This window comes from Diabrotica virgifera, chromosome 6 (genome assembly GCF_917563875.1).
Source record: "Diabrotica virgifera virgifera chromosome 6, PGI_DIABVI_V3a".
In the NCBI taxonomy this organism is placed as follows: Eukaryota; Metazoa; Arthropoda; class Insecta; order Coleoptera; family Chrysomelidae; genus Diabrotica; species Diabrotica virgifera.
In genome coordinates this window covers 163,047,999-163,065,620 of record NC_065448.1, presented here as the reverse complement: position 1 = coordinate 163,065,620, position 17,622 = coordinate 163,047,999, and the positions used below count along the sequence as shown (strand labels likewise).

The window sequence follows — 17,622 nt, the reverse complement described above, 5'->3', positions numbered from 1 at the left end:
TTTAAAATAAGAATGCTCATAGTCATTCTAATTGGTTAATCCTGTTAAAACGTCGCACTGTGGTATTTGAAGTAAATAAATACCATTAAGCAATTGAAATGACCTATCTATTTTAATGAACATGAAATACTGTTATTTTTATAATAGTTCTGCATAGATTTAAATGCCACTAATAACATTTTAAAAGTAAATTTGATTTGAAATAAAAATGCTATCCCTTTGATTTAAAGAGAAAATGTTTCACTTCATTGGCTTTCCTTTTGTTTTTAAATTACGTTCTTTTTGTTTTAAAATACGTTCCTTTTACTGCAAAACTTACAGCAATATTATAAGTTGTTTTTCAATTTAAATCAAATTGTTTTCCTTTTGAATTAAAAGGAAATGTTTATTAATATATTAGTATTTTACTTTGTTTAAAGTTTGACCCGACTTTAATTCAAGCGCATTAGTACTAACATTTTAAATAAAATCAACATTAAATTTATAACAAAAATATATATTTTAATAATTTTGCATATACAAAGACGTAAACCTATTATAACATCAGTATAAAAATAATCAAAACAACATTGAACTGTAAACTAAAAAACAAAAACTATCTACTGGAAACCGACTAGTTGGTAGAATAATTAAGTTTAATAATGTGGCCAAGATATAATCTTCAACATCTAAAACAGAAACACATTTGAATCATAATATAAAAAACAAAAATATAATGAAATTTTTTTTCAAAAGTTGTATATTTGCCACACTGTTTGCTAAAATGTATAATATTTATTTGGTATACCAAGACCAAGTTGGAAAAAAATCGACAAAACACTTATATTAGAGACTTGTAAAATTAGTTTTTGTTACAATCAAATTTGCTCTTGGCACAAGTAGCAACTAATTTATTATACTTATTACAAAAAAACTTACTTGTTTCAGATTTGTCATTTAAAGATGAAAATAATAATTTGCAGAATTTATCATTTATATTTGTTGTATAAAATGATTTTATCTTCTTCTTAAAATCCTCCCATTTACTATATAGCCAAATCTCTTTTCCAGGAAATAGCAAGCGAAAATCAATGTCAATCTGAAAATAATAAAATAATATTAGATGCCTTGAATATAAATGCATCGCACATGATGCAAGTGATGCATATTATTATAGCAAGAAACTTACCAAGTCTTTTGCATTAGCATCCGAATATAAAGGCCAGTCCTTTAAAAAATTAACTATATTTGTATCATGGCTAGAAGAAGCTTTTAAGTCGCGATGTCGAAGGACAAAAGTTTTTTCCCACTGCTTCCCAGTTAGTGATGGCGACTGCATCGAGTTTCTATTGGACAGTATTAGGTCACGAGGGGTAAAATTCGCCGAAGTGTTTTTAAAATGTTAGCGAATCTTATAGAAACAATATCTTCTCGCTCTTAAAATAAAAATGTTAACATAAAATTTAAAGGATGTCTTATTGATATAAGCAGACGGGGAAAACATCTTCATATAATAATGCATTGCTGTTTGATTCGAATGTAGTTCTTTTAAATCATATTCGCTAATAATAGATTTAAAGGGAAATAGTAGTAAACATTTCAGAAAAGCAAATTAAAATAAAAATGTGTATATTTGATTGTATCGCCGCCCTATTAATGTTAGTAGACAAGTATAACAATTTAGCAATGCTGCTTTATTTTAAATGTGGTTCTTTTAAATTATATGTGATAATATTTAATTTAAAAAGAAGTAATATTAGATATCAAAGAAAAGGAAATTCCCTTAATTTTAAATAATTACATTTTTATTATGTATTCAAATCAATATCACATCATTAGCGAACGTTTATGAAATAAATACTTTTAATTAATTAAATTAAGCAGATCAACTTAATTAGTTTAACGTGATTTGTTGTGCATTTTAAAACGCATAAATTTTCTGAGTGAGACATTGTAGATGTAAAGAGATTTTTTTGGTTCACGCTCAAATCGGTGTATTCCACTTAAAATAAGGTCGATGTTAGGGGTATAATGCTACGAATACCTTTTGTAGTGATTGAAAAGACCTTTAAAACAAGCACTGTTAAATGTCGATGGTGCAAAAAAATTTATGACTAATGTATTTTAAGGAAAAATGAGAAGTATATTGAACCCCTCATTATATTGAACCCCCTGTTTTACTTCTACAGTACCTTTTATTATACATATTATTATTTCTATGTTCAAAAAGTTAGACGGGTTTAAAATGAATGATTTCTAAAAAAAAATCAAATTATAGAGCGCATTTTTAAATTTTCTTAAAAATCTTCGTTTTTCTCCTTGTAACTCGAAAATGATAATAGATACAAAGAAAAGATACAGTGCAAAAATGTAGGGTGTTTTCGGATACCAATTTTGTTTTTTCTTTGATTAGTTACTATATATATATATATATATATATATATATATATATATATATATATATATATATATATATATATATATATATATATATATATATATATATTGTAGATGTAAAGAGATTTTTTTGGTTCACGCTCAAATCGGTGTATTCCACTTAAAATAAGGTCGATGTTAGGGGTATAATGCTACGAATACCTTTTGTAGTGATTGAAAAGACCTTTAAAACAAGCACTGTTAAATGTCGATGGTGCAAAAAAATTTATGACTAATGTATTTTAAGGAAAAATGAGAAGTATATTGAACCCCTCATTATATTGAACCCCCTGTTTTACTTCTACAGTACCTTTTATTATACATATTATTATTTCTATGTTCAAAAAGTTAGACGGGTTTAAAATGAATGATTTCTAAAAAAAAATCAAATTATAGAGCGCATTTTTAAATTTTCTTAAAAATCTTCGTTTTTCTCCTTGTAACTCGAAAATGATAATAGATACAAAGAAAAGATACAGTGCAAAAATGTAGGGTGTTTTCGGATACCAATTTTGTTTTTTCTTTGATTAGTTACTATATATATATATATATATATATATATATATATATATATATATATATATATATATATATATATATCTATTTATGATTTTCGAGTTACATGGAGAAAAAGGAAGATTTTTATAGAAATTAAAAAATGCGCTCTATAATTTGATCTTATTTTTTTCAAAAACAATGCATTTTAAACCCGTCCAACTTTTTGAACATAGAAATAACACTATAACAAAAGGTATTGTAAAAGTAAAATGACGCATTTAAGTCTCGTGGATGGGGTTTTATATATATACTTCGCATTTTATCTTAAAATAAATTAGTCATCAATTTTTTTGAACCATATCTTACTTAGTTTGAATGTAATCGACATTTAACAGGGCTCATTTTAAAGGAATTTTCAAGCACTACAAAAGATATTTGTAGCATTATACCCTAAAAATCAACCATTTCTCTGTTATTTTAAGTTGATCACACCGATTTGAGCACGCACCAAAAAAATCTCTTTTCATCTGCCATATCTCTTTTTGTAGATATTAAAACTAGAAGATTTATGAAGAGTCAAATCCCTTTGATAAGCTTTCATAAGCTACAAAAATGTGTTATCTAGTTTTATTATATATCTATTAACAATATAAGATATGCAGACAACACCGTGATTATGGCAAGCTCTGTTGAACAACTCAACATGGCCTAGGCCAAACTAGTTTGTCCTGAATGAAATCGGGTTTGGCCGGTAACATAATATATCAACCTCAAGAAGACGATACGTCAAATCTATTAAATTACACTGACCGGCACAAAGAACGGCCACCCCACAAAATGGGTAATTTTTGATGCCTCGAATTTCCTAAACCTGTTGTCCGATTTAAGTGATATTTTTAATATGTTATAGCCTTATTCTTTAACAATATCGCTGTAGTAATATTGTTGCTAGACAGGTAAATTATAATTGTATACCGGATGTACCAATCAAACTGTGTCTTTTTCTCAAAGTTCACCACACCCTGCGGAATTTTCTAGGATTTATAAAACACTGAAATTAAATCCAAACTATAGCCTCAGGTTTTCTTAACATTCTGTTTTTGGCTCATTCGCTTATGCTGGATAATAAAAAAGTTAGGTACTTTAACAACTAGCCATGTTCTTCGTCAATACAGGGTGTTTTTAAATAAGTGCGACAAACTTTAAGGGTTAATTCTGCTTGAAAAAATACTGACCGTTTGATTTAAAAACATATGTCCGCAAATGCTTCGTTTCCGAGATAAGGGATGTTGAATTTTTTCTTACAAACTGACAATTTATTTATTGCTCTAAAACCGGTTGAGATATGAATGAAATTTCGTAGGTTTTAAGAGACAGTTATTACATTTTTTGACATGCAGTTAAGAATTTTATATTCTCCATTGGCGCGCATGCGGGTATTATGACGGGTAATATTACCCGCATGCACGGCAATGGCGAATATAAAATTTTTAATTGTATGTAAAAAAAATGCGCAATAAGAACCTCTTAAAACCTACCAAATTTCATTTGAATATCTCAACCGGTTTTTAGAGCAAGAAATAAATCGTCAGTTTGTAAGAAAAAATTCAACATCTCGGAAACGAAGCCTTTGCGGACATATGTTTATAAAGCAAACGGCCATTATTCTTTCATGCAGAATTACCTCTTAAAGTTTGTCGCACTTATTTAAAAACACCCTATATTGATAAAGAACATGGCTAGTTGTTAAACTACCTAAATTTTTTATTATCCAACATAAGCGAATGAATAAAAAAAACAGAATGTTTAGAAAACCTGAGGCTATAGTTGGGTTTTAAAGTCAGTATTTTTATAAATGCTAGAATATTCCACAGGGTGTGGTGAACTTTGAGAAAAGACACAGTTTGATTGGTACACCTGGTATACAATGATAGTTTACCTGTCTGGCAACAATATTATTACAGGGATATTGATAAAGAATAATGCTATAACATATTTAAAAAATCACTTAAATCGGACAATAGGTTTAGGAAATTCGAGGCATCAAAAGTTACCCATTTTGTGGGGCGGCCGTTTTTGTGCCAGTCAGTGTATTATTGACATAATTCATTGTTTATTGTCGCTTATTTTACAATTACCAACACCAAATACGTCCAAAACATAAACAACCTCACCACCCGCATACTTTTATTGTATGCCTTTTCACAGCATTTTCTGTGGCCAAGAGCGCAAATAGGTAGGCTTTGGCCTAGGGATGACGGTTTTTGACAAAACACCGGTTTTCGGTTATACCGGTTTTTTTTTGCTTACGGTTTAACCTGGCGGTTATAACCGGCCAAAAAACCGGTTTTTGGAAAAACCAGTTTTCGGTTTTTTTAATCGAATAGGTTACAAAGTTACATTTACAATACACTTTAGTTTGCGCTACTCCATTCGACTCGATATCAATATGATCAAAATTAGTACTATCGAAAGAACATGTATTACTTTTAACACGTTTGTATATTTGTAGAATAGGTACATTTTAACTCATTTAATACTACCTGTATGAGTGTATCGTTTTGAAAACGTAGGGAAATTCTTGGAGATTCGTATTCGTAATCAGTAATTCGATATTCATAGTTAGAGCATTATTTTTGGTAATCAGAAAAAGTCATTCACTCACTTTCAATTTCAAGAGTTAAGTGTGAAAAATAGATGATGTTTGCGTCTAATTCAACCAGATCTCTTCTTATGTAAATATTATGATTACAAATACCTTTTCAAGGAAATATTATAATAGAAGTTAATAATTGTTTCTGGCTGATGTGAGATTGCACTTTCAGTTTGCTTCTGTATTTTATAAAATAAAATAAAATTTGAATTATGGTTTTGTTTGGAATAATTACTTGAGAATAATAATTATGATTGGGATCCAAAATAATACCAAACCTAATCCTAATCACCGTAAAAACCTAATAACCGGTTTTTACTTAAAAAAACCGGTTATAACCGGGACAAAAAAAACGGTAAAACCGGTTATTGCGAAATAAAAAAACCGGTTTTAGGTTTAAACCGGTAGGTTTTTCCCATCCCTAACTTTGGCCTAATAATAGAGCCAGCTTTGGCTGGCTAATTCAGAATGTGACAAGCAATTAGGCAAATAAATCCAGACAAAAGTATTTGTTTTATGTTTCCTGTAGACAAACCTTAATTTTTGTTTGTTTTTGTTTCAGGTGTTGACTCGCAAAAGTTCTACACCTTGCAGAACAGAAAAAAGAAGAAAGAATATTTCTCAGGCTCCCTCGACCGGCGCACTAAACGAAAAAACTCGTTAGAACCTTTACCACCGAAGAAACCACCACGCACTTTTACCTCGAAATATTCCCAAAAATCGTCCATATTCGACATATTCAAAAGAGAAAAACCACCAGCTCCGAAAAAATCGAACTTACGTCGAAGTACCAGTGATGTCTCTAACAAAAGTACAAACATTAATACACAGAGCGATAGTAAGTTTAGAAAACGTTCTGGCAGTGATAGCGAGGAATTTCTAAAAAGGAGAAAAGAAAAGAAACAACTTTCTCCTATAATAGAAGTAACGCAACGGGAGGACTATTTTTCAGCCCCAGAGCTAGACTATTCCGAGAAAGAAAGTATACAAAACAAGGAAAACTTAGAACCCAAAGGTTTTGTTAGAAAGAAGAAAAAAGAAAGTATTACAGAACAATTAAAACAGTTCATAGATGAGGTAGATGAAGAATTATACAAAGAAACTGGTATACGTGTTCCTCCTCCCGAAGAACAGAAACCACCTCAGCCTATAATAATTGATGTAGAAAAAGCCCAGCAAATTTCTAATAAAGAAAAGAAATTTAAACACTCACTCCTTGCCAGGAAGATAAAATCAATCACTGGTAAAAAGAAACAAACAAATGATACTAAAACAAGTAAAAAGCAAGTTAATGAAAAAAATAAACAATCAAAATTATCCGAGAAAAAGGATTATGTAAAGCAAACAGAACCTTCTGTTCAATTTGAAACTAGTCAAGGAACAAGAATAAAAGAAACTATCGAACACTTAGAGAATCCCAAAGATTCTCCGAAGATGATCCACAGCAGCCAAATGCCAGCTGAAAAGCTGCCTTTGACAAAGGGTCGAACAGTCAATTCTTTGATAAAAAGGTTAAGTACTGAATCCACCTCACCCCCTCCCTTAAAAACCAATATTCTCATTACACCCCACGCTACAGTACAGCACAATAATAATCAACCTTTTTCGTATACAAGGGGTTTAAGTCCTGACAAGTATAACGAAACATCGCCTACACCTGGAAGTCCTATAATTTATGCCCAAGTGGTGTGTGGTAACAACGGAAACGGAACTTCAAAGCAAACCGTACACACCAGTTACAGTAACGGTAGAAAACATACACATTCAGACTCAGATGAGGGCTTAGGAGGTGAGGAACATTTAGGCTTCAAAACAATAACACGTTTTGGAGACGACTACGACGAAGTCGACAAAATTGACGAAGAAAGTCCAATCAGGCCTAAATTTAGAAACCCAGCCTACCTCAATGGATATTCAAGCTACGAACGCAAAGAAGTGTCTAATGTTAAATACATAGACTCTTCAGCTAGAGGCCGTGGAGACGGAATGGACTCCAAAAGAAGGGAGAGCCTTACAGAACCACATGAAACTACTTTTACCTCCACTACCATGTTAAATAGTCGTAGTGATTTATCTGCTAGAAGAGACCAGTTAGAATCTAGAATAAACCGTAGAGTTAATGACAATTCCATCCGTACCTCCCCTGAATACTTAAAGAACCCCTATCCGACAAACGTCTATGTAACCGAAACTACTTCTAAGCACTATAAAAGTGGATCTTCTAGTCCTGTAGGCTACACGGAAAAGTATTCGTCTGAAACGAGGACAGATAAACATGGAAAACATCATACAAAAGAATCAAGGTCTGTACAGTACCTCGGAAATGAACACAAAGAGCGACTGGAGTATGAAAATAGGGGAAGACCAAATGGACACCATTATAATGGTTTCGATAATGAGCCCAAAAGCTTTGACTCACAGATAAGTTCCTCGCCCGAAAATAGACGATACGAAACTAGTCACAGTTACAAAAAAGATGAATACAGAACATTCCACAAATCAACCCCAGACATTTACAGATCTCATCAAGACTCCCTACAGAGAGAAAATGTTGAAAGAAGAACAGGTTCTTCTAATTACAGATCTGAGTACTATGAAGATAGTGACAGAAGGGAAAGATTCGCAGATTCTGGGATCGAGAATGATTTCAGAAGGGATTCGAGAGATAACTTTAGGTCAAGACCCCGGCATAGAAGAGACTACTGTAACGAGAGTGAAGATGAGGGTTTTGCCAGTTCGCTACTCATTGCCAGTGAAAGACAGCACACAGAAGATAATATTAATAATAGAAAGAGACGCGATTATGACTCTGATCGGGCAGTATCAAGAGAAGACGATCAGTATAGACACATAGAAACTATGGACTATAAGAGTAAGGTTAGATCTAACGATTATGTACCCAGAGAGAGGAGTATCGACGATGGTTCGCACTATGATCCTAGAATCGACAAAGATGTTGAAATATATACAGTGAGAAGGAATGAAAAGAAACCACCAAAGCCAGAAAAGAAGAGTGGTCTTGACAAAGTAAGTATCTCATTAACTTAACTTATTTTTCATTATAGTTCGTTTAGTAAGCAGCTTATTATTTTGTAAAATTTACTTACTCTCTTTCTCTTACCTGTTATACTCAGCTGCAATATATTGCATGTGGAGTGTCCATACTTTTCACTTTTTGCTTGTTTTGGCAATAAATTGCAATATTAAAAATCTTGTTATTCAGCAATATCATACGGGAATTAATTTATGTTCTTTTTATCCTAAAGTTTGTTACAAGACGCTATGATATATTTCGCCCTATTGGGTCCATCAGCTAGTGGTACGTTGAAAATGGAAATGGACCTTTTTTTGTCCATTTCCTTCTCTAACTACTCCTTGTATCTGAGTTTCGTTGTTTTTTCCTTAGTTTATGTATTTAAATTATTTCCTGGTACTTCTTATTCTTGTTCGCGATTCTTTTAATTTCTATTCTTTTGCTCTGTTAAATGTAGTTTCCAATAAGTAGTGATCACTGCCTATAGCCCAGTCGGGATAGCATTTGACCTCATTACGAGCTGTCCCAAATTTTATTTTTCTAATCTTTAGGGGAGGGGTCAATAGTAGTATAAATTTAAAATCTCAACTGAATTTGACCGATGAGTTAGCCGCCATCTTGATTATAAACGAGAACCGTTTTTGCTCAATATCTCCGCCATTTTCAACTTTTCGACAAAAAGTGCAGAAACTGAAATTATTGAAAATAGGATTTTCTATAAATCCGTTTAGTATAATTTTTTTCGTGCGGTCCATATTTTCCGAGTTATGGGGAAAAATAGTGAAAGTTAGAGCATAATTACTGATTTATTGAATTATCTCGTTTATTATTAGTTTTACAACAAATTTGAACCCATACAAAAATAAAGAGAATTAAATTTTGTAAAATTTTGATATCTCTTATTTTTTTTATAAAATCAATATTTAAGGTAGTACGTATGCGGTACAGGCGCGAGCGTAAGACCTGATTGATTTTATAGCAATTGTTTGTGTTAAATATCTCCGCCATTTTCAACTTTTCGACAAAAAGTGTAAGGACTGAAATTGTTGCAATTACGATTTACTACAATTTATCGTAAGAACCAGTGGCGGGTCTACGGGGGGGGGAGGATAAGTCACCCCAAGAAGGTCCAAAATTAACAAAAAATGTTGAAATATTAAAATATGTTAACTAACATAAAGCTTAATTCTCAACAGACAAATTCAACCAATAAAACCCGCTAGTTAATAAAATTAAGTGAACTTAATGCATAAAGTTATTAATTATGTCTTTTATGGACTTAGTTTGGTTGGTGTTTCATTGGAAGTTTCAAAAATTGTATAAAATATAATTCTCCTTATTTTTGTTTATGTACAATTATGTCGTAAAGTTAATAATAAATGAGTCAATTCAATAATTATACTTCCCCTCCGCTTCCACTATTTTCCCCCTTAACTCGGAGAATATTGATCGCATAAAAAATTGTGGAAAAGAAATTGTAGGAAATTGCGTTTCCAACAATTTTAGTTCCTACCGTTTTTGTCGAGAAGTTGAAAATGACGAAGATATTAAGCAACGACGGATCTCCTTTAAAATCAATATGGCGGCTAATGCAACCGCGGAATTCAGTCGAGATTTTAAATTTACACTTTTATTGATCTCCCCAAAAGTATTGAATTATAACATTTGGGGCAGCTCATAAGCAAGATTCAATTCAGTAATTATGCTCCCCCCACCACTTTTTACAATTTTCCCACTTAACTCGGAAAATATCATCCGCATGAAAAAAAATTTTAAAAAGAAATCATAAAAGGAAATCATATTTGGAACAATTTTAGTTGAAAATGGCGTAGATATTGAACAAAAACAATTGCTACAATATCAAGCAGGTCTTACACTCGCGCCTTTATCGCATACGTACCATAATAATTAACCAGATAATTCAATAATTATGCTCTGTCACTATTTTCCTCCATATAATAAAACTTTCCTCCATAAACTCACTATTTTCCTCCATAAAATAACTCGAAAAAACAATCGATGGCACGAAAAAATTGTAGGAATAGAAATGATAGAAAATCACATTTTCAACAATTTTGGTTGTTATACTTTTTATCGAAAAGTTGAAAATGGCGAAGATATTGAGCAAAAACCGTTCTCGTTTAAAATCAAAATGACGGCTAATGCAACGGCGGAATTCAGTCGAGATTTTAAATTTACACTACTATTGAGCCCCCTAAAGATTAGAAAAGTAAAATTTGGGGCAGCTCCTAATGCAAGGTTAGGCCTGTTATTCGTCTAACCCGACTGGACTACTATGTCATAGCTTCTTCTCACATTTATGTGTCTTATCCAGCTCAGCTCCTCTCCATTTTTGCACTATAGTATAGTCAAAAATCGATTGTTCGTTTCTTGATATCATTTCTGTTGTGATTCTTAAGTTATGTTGTGAGTTGTGAGTTGTATGTTGTGTAGTGCTATACAGAATATAAAGTAGTAGGTATTTGTTTTTCATTCCAACGTTTTCTAAGTTCTTCTGTCTGCTGTTGTGATTCTTAAGTTATGTTGTGAGTTGTGAGTTGTATGTTGTGTAGTGCTATACAGAATATAAAGTAGTAGGTATTTGTTTTTCATTCCAACGTTTTCTAAGTTCTTCTGTCTGCTGTTTCGTTTCCTTGGTTGTTAGTGTGACCAAGTAACCAAAACTATATTTTTCTTCACAATATTTTTACAATCTACATTCACCATTTTCATAGTGATACTAATAATTAATGATACTAACAAATAGGACAGCACCGGAAACTAAATTACCGATTTATCAATGCTTTTAACTACTAAGCATCATTCTAGGTGTGGTAATACCGATAAAAATTGTTACTGATTATCTTAATATAAGTTTATTCACCTACTCTTCAAAGAACTTTGTAATATGTACCTACATAAACAAAGCAGATAACCTATAAATTTGTTGATAAAAAACAATCATAAATCATATAACAAAGCATTTTGTTGTCTTTGTGTCTGTGCAGCTTCCTGGAATGATTCATACGAACCAAATGGTAGATACTTTGCTTTTATAGTTGTAATTTGACTAGTTCATTAGATATTTTGGATATATTGCTTAAGAAGTGTTTATCACTTTCTTTTCGATTTGTGAGGCCTATTCAAAGATATTACAGATTCCACTGTTTTTTCACGTTCATTTTTTTCATTTATCTTTTTCATTTAATTTCCTGTTTCTGACACCTACCATGTTTTATCATGATTTTTCATTCATCTAAGATCTTCTAAATCGACGTATCTTCCTTGTGTCTAAGAGTATATTCTGTTATTTTGACTATTGTCATTATACTTCTCACCACAAGAAACAGTTAGAGTATGGAGTCTGGAATACAGCAAACATATTCGCTTCCTCCCTTCCTCCAAGGTGCTCAACCAACTCCTGTAATCCTGAACTAAGCTGATAACAAGTGTGGGATGTCACATAGATCGATCAGTAATATTAGATAAAAGAAACGCGTATTAGTATGAAAGCTGGTAATTTCTGAATAAACCAAATATTATTAGATATGTTGAAGACGCTTTTACAATGCTATTTCCGATAAAGCATTCCTGTTATTGTTTTTCTGTAACGTATTTTGTATACTTAATATAGTTTTTGTTTTCTTTGTAACATATTTCTTACTTCTTACAGATAAAAGTTTGTTTGTGAAAATGATTATGTTTATGCTCATATATTAATTTAAATTTTTTTGTAAAAATAGGACTAATATTTGAATAAATACGCTCTTTTTGCAGGTGAAGTCACTTTTTAGTAGAGATACTAAAAAGAAGAAAGAGAAGGTCGCCATGGTGCGAGAAGAAAGCCTGAGAGCCAGATACGTAGAGTACAAAGGAAGAAGTCCTGTCGAACCTAAATTTAAGAAACAAGAAGTCAACAGTCAAACTGTAAGTAGATATCATTTAAAAAATTATAAAATAATCAATTTGTACTAAGCATTTTATTATGACGATATTTTTAAAGTTAATATCAGTTAATATCAGGCAAACAGAAAGACACATTTAAAACAAGTACAAGAAGTTTATCATTATTTTAGATTTTAGACTCTTTTTCGGTTTGTAGAAATCTAAGATGAGAAAATTATATAAGATTCCTAGTTATCAGTATTATATTAGTATATAAATATGTTACCGGCCAAACCCGATTTCAGGACAAACTAGTTTGGCCTAGGCCAAACTAGTTTGTCCTATCGCGCGTATGCCAAAGTAGTTTGTCCTAGGCCAAACTAGTTTATCCTGATATAAATACACACACTTCAGGACAAACTCGATTGGCCTAGGCCAAACTAGTTTATCCTGATATAATAAAGACTCACACTTCAGGATAAACTAGTACGGCCTAGTCTAAACCAATTTAGCCGAGTCAAAAGTAATTTAGCGAACATGTAAGGACTTTACATGCGGGGAATTAAAAAATGACGTCCCAACAGGGATGGCAAAAAAAAATTATACATCGATATATTCTATCGTATGATACATCGAATGAAGATATTGATACATGCTGTAAATCAATATACATAGGGAACATACATTGTATATATTTAGATACATAAATACATACATTGTATTATATTGAGATAATTGTGGCAACTGAGCTCTCTCAATGACAATATGGTTGTTAGCATTAGGGGGTATTAACCTCAAAATTGACAACTCGTTTCGACTGACACAAATAAAGGTGAAAATATGACAATGTAGTTGCTAAATATTTTTAGCCTAAGGGAATGGAAAAACTGTTAATTTTGAAATTAGTTTTTTAAATAAGAAATAAAAGTACAATCTCATTAATTATAAACTTTGTTTTTGATTTTTTTATGGACAGCCTTGCTTCAAAACTCACTCATTTTATTCGTTCTAACAGCTCTATTGCACAAAAAACTCGTACTCAAACAGAAGCTTCAACTAACACAGGTTAGCGCAGTTGCCACAATTCTCTCAATGTATATTCCCTATGTCCAGCTTAGCGATTTACGTACTGTATTATTGTATAATTAAATAATATAAAAAAATAATAAATAAAAGAATGAGGTTTTCTCCAAAAGAAAAGATAGGTACACGTACGAATAAAATCGAGTACGAATTAATATTGTTTTCACCAATTTTGAAAAAATGTGGAAACGTTGAATTATGCACGTCCGTCTGTCCGTCCGTCAGTCTGTCTGTCCGTGAATTCAACTCCTCCGTCATTATACCAGGTAGAATGACAAATGAGGTGTCAAATGAAAGCTTATAATCCAAGGATGGTACTAAAAGTGAGAAGTTTGACCTAGGCTGTCTGTCCGTCCGACCGCGAATGTAAATCAATATTATTGTTTGTTTGTTACGAATAATTATAATTTTAATAAAAATGAATATTTTTCCAAGAACAAATTATTTTTTCTTCAAACGTCAAATAATGATGACATTACTTAAAAGGGGTAGTTCCCTGGATTGGCTGTATACCTTATAGTTAAACAAACTGGAACATGAAGTAAAAACCACTTCTATGTAAAAGGTATATTTACTAAAAATTTTTTAGAATCCCAATGGATTCAATAAAATGAGTTCATCAGAACGTTTTCAAACATATCGGTCCATCATCAGTGAATTTGAATACTTGCAAAATAGCCCCAGAACCAAACAATGGTTGTGATTATAAATAGATCTACATTATGTTAAAATAAATTTAAAATGGCTAAACGCCGATGTTCAGGGATTAAACCTCTGGGAACATGGTGAAACTCTACCCGAGGACCCAATCAACCATCTTCGGTCAACGATGACTACTAAGTTAACCTACACTTAAGTAGTTAAAACTACACTTTTGGGTAATAATTTAAGATTGGGTCCTCGGGTAGAGTTTCACTGTTCCCAGAGGTTTAATCCCTGAACATCGGCGCTTAGCCATTTTAAATTTATTTTAACATAATGTAGATCTATTTATAATCACAACCATTGTTTGGTTCTGGGGCTATTTTGCAAGTATTCAAATTCACTGATGATGGACCGATAGGTTTGAAAACATTCTGATGAACTCATTTTATTGAATCCATTGGGATTCTAAAAAAAATTTTTAGTAAATATACCTTTTACATAGAAGTGGTTTTTACTTCATGTTCCAGTTTGTATGACATTACTTATCTAACTTGATCCTGTCAAAGTTTGATGTCTCCGCCGGCAGCAGTTTTTTTCCCATTTCTTTATAGCGGAGGGAAAAATGTTGTCATGGCAACAATATGAAACATGTCACAAAGCAACAATACAAATGTCATTAACAACAATTAAACATCATTTTTATTTATAGTAATATTAAAAGTACAATTAGTTAATGAGGCATTTTCAAAATTGAAACCGTGCAAAAATGTTCCCGACTCTTGATACGCATTGGTAATTGTTGATGATACTGATGGTCGAGCACAACTTTCAGCAATCATTCCCGATGTTGGCGAATCATGAGGGTTTAAAATTTTTTGAGCATTATCGTTCTTATTTCTTATTGAATCCTCTATATATCCTTCGGCAACCGTGCTTGATTTCCAGCCCCCATGTCGTTTGAGGCATTCTAGATTTCCGCCTCCATCAATTAAAAGTGTTGCTGAAGTTCGTCATAAAGAGTGACCCGTGTATGCGCTTGCATCGTTTAAATTTAAATAACTAGCTACTTTTTGGGCTACTGCGCTGATCGAATGTATTCCCATGACGCTTCGGTAATTATTTTAATTTCTAACATCTAGACGACTTTGATAGTTGTCACAGTTAATTTCGAGTAAAAATAGCGTATGAATTGTACTATTTATGGTTGAAAATTGCTACGTTTGAAGAAAAAATAGTATACCTTATTCGGCAAAGAAGCGACTTTTCTTGACTTGCCTTCTATTACGCGCCTCACTTCGTTCGGCGCGTAATATCGGACGCGTCAAGAAAAGTCATGCTTCTCTGCCTCATAAAGTAATATACTATTATTCAATGTATTATTTATATTAAGCCGTACTAGTTCGCTGAATTACTTTCTTCTTCTTGGCTTTTCCCATTATGAGTTTGCCGTTTTCGTCTTCCATAGCACTCTATTCTCCCTGTCGCGATCTCTGAGGTCTCTATCTATCATATCATTTCCTATGTGAGTTTTCCATCTCACAGCAGGTCTTCCTCTCCGTCTTCCTCCCCGCGGGTCCCAGCAGGGCCGCCGAGAGGGATGAGCGGGCCCCGGTAAAAAGTGAAGGGCGGGCTCCCGGCAAAAAATGAAGAGCGAAAAAAATTGTTTAATTTTTATAGAAATAAAATTATTAATAATAAATAATAACAAACATTTCAAATATAAATTTTATTAAATTTTGATTATCTTTATAATAGTGAAAATATTTATAACACATGTGTTTTTCGAGTTTTCTGATCAAAATCATTATTTATTCACAAAGTTAATAGGCAGCTAACCGATCCTGTTTCATCGTAGCTCTATCATTATCGCACAGCATTTTTTATGCGAAAAAGAAAACTAAATGATCTTTCTAATTCTGCGACTGTCACCGGTAATGTGCAAAATATTCTTAACGCAATAACGATTCGAATTTGAGATGTTTAATTTTATTAAGCAAATCTATTGGAGAAAGTTGAGATTCACTAATATTACCGGTGTATATTGCTCTCAAATGGAAAATTACATCTATTAATTCTTCACTGATGTCTCCTTTATAAAACTCGCGAAATACATACAGTAGACTCGCGATTATCCGAGACTCGGTCATCCGAGCCCCTCGGTTAACCGAGGAAAAGTCATAACAGGTGAGTTACAACTTTCAACCTTGGCTCAACATCGCCGCCTCAATATTAAAAAGAGAGATAAAGCTTATGCAAAATCAAAGACTTTTTTAAACAGTAATATTGATAAGGTAAATGTTTTTTCCACCTACCTCTACCGAAAGTATACTTTTCCGGACCTGATTGTAGGGAGCAAAGTTGTACTTTTCCTCCCTAGGGAGGAAAATATTTTTCCTCCCTAAGGAGGAAAAGTAAAAGTGACGTCATGGTATTTCATTCATGAAATATAACTTATTGACGCCCTGTACAATATCTATTTTCTATTACGTAAGTATCTATACATTTTAACGTTTATTTATAAAACACCCTGTATTTTGCAGAATGGTAAAAAACAGTATAAATTGTTATTTTGATTTAACAATGTTTACATTAATAATTTGACTTACTTTGACAGTTGACAGTTACATTGTACGTACTTGTTCGTTTTAGTTTTAATAAATTTTGTTGGTTAGTTACATAAGTAAATTAAGTAAAAATGAAAAAATGACTTGTTATTTTAGGAAGGTGGGAAAACCATATGTATAACATGGGAGTAAAGTGCCTTTTCCTCCCTTGAATGATTACTGCCCTCCGCTACGCGTCGGGCAGTAAACTTCATTCTCGGGAGGAAAAGTAGCACTTTCCTCCCTTGTTATACAAATAGCTACTATCTTTTATAGACAGTACTGTATTAATTTTGTCATTAAAATATCCAGTTATGATTATTTACGTGTTTTTCTATCAATATAACCAATCTCAGTGTTAACCGAGTTTTTCCGTATCCGAGGTAGTCACGGTCCCAGTTACCTCGGATAATCGCGAGTCTACTGTATATCTTTTTTTTTAATATTGTCTTCATCTCGGATATCCATAAAATTTTAAATAGCGAATGAATTTTATTTTCCGCATTAAATCTTCTGGTTAAATTGCTTATTATATGACAATATTAAATATTTCCCAGCAAAATATTGCTTCGGGCTCAAAATTATCAGTCGCATCACTACTAGGTCCAGGCAAATCATCAAACATCTCACAAGCTTTTTGCGCCGTTTTTCTTTATTTGATGTAAATACTGTATTTATACCAAAATGGCTGGTAACTAATTTTGATTCTTCAACATAGATTCTTGAATCATAGATTCACAGAGAAAACTAAATCGATAGTGGTATCAGCGAAAACGAGACAATGTAAATTGGTTGTAAATAACAAA

At 32.3% G+C, this 17,622-nt stretch overlaps 1 protein-coding gene across 8 annotated transcripts in view; it reads left to right on the top strand.

Moving 5' to 3' along the window:
- Positions 1-17,622, top strand: part of LOC114328375 (uncharacterized) — a 985,491-nt gene that overhangs the window by 791,333 nt on the left and 176,536 nt on the right. For all 8 annotated transcript variants that reach the window (XM_050654288.1, XM_050654283.1, XM_050654289.1 and 5 more), the window contains 2 exons: positions 6,129-8,593; positions 12,378-12,527. In XM_050654288.1, the coding sequence (XP_050510245.1) occupies positions 6,129-8,593; positions 12,378-12,527 (2,615 nt within the window). The remainder of the gene's footprint in view (positions 1-6,128; positions 8,594-12,377; positions 12,528-17,622) is intronic.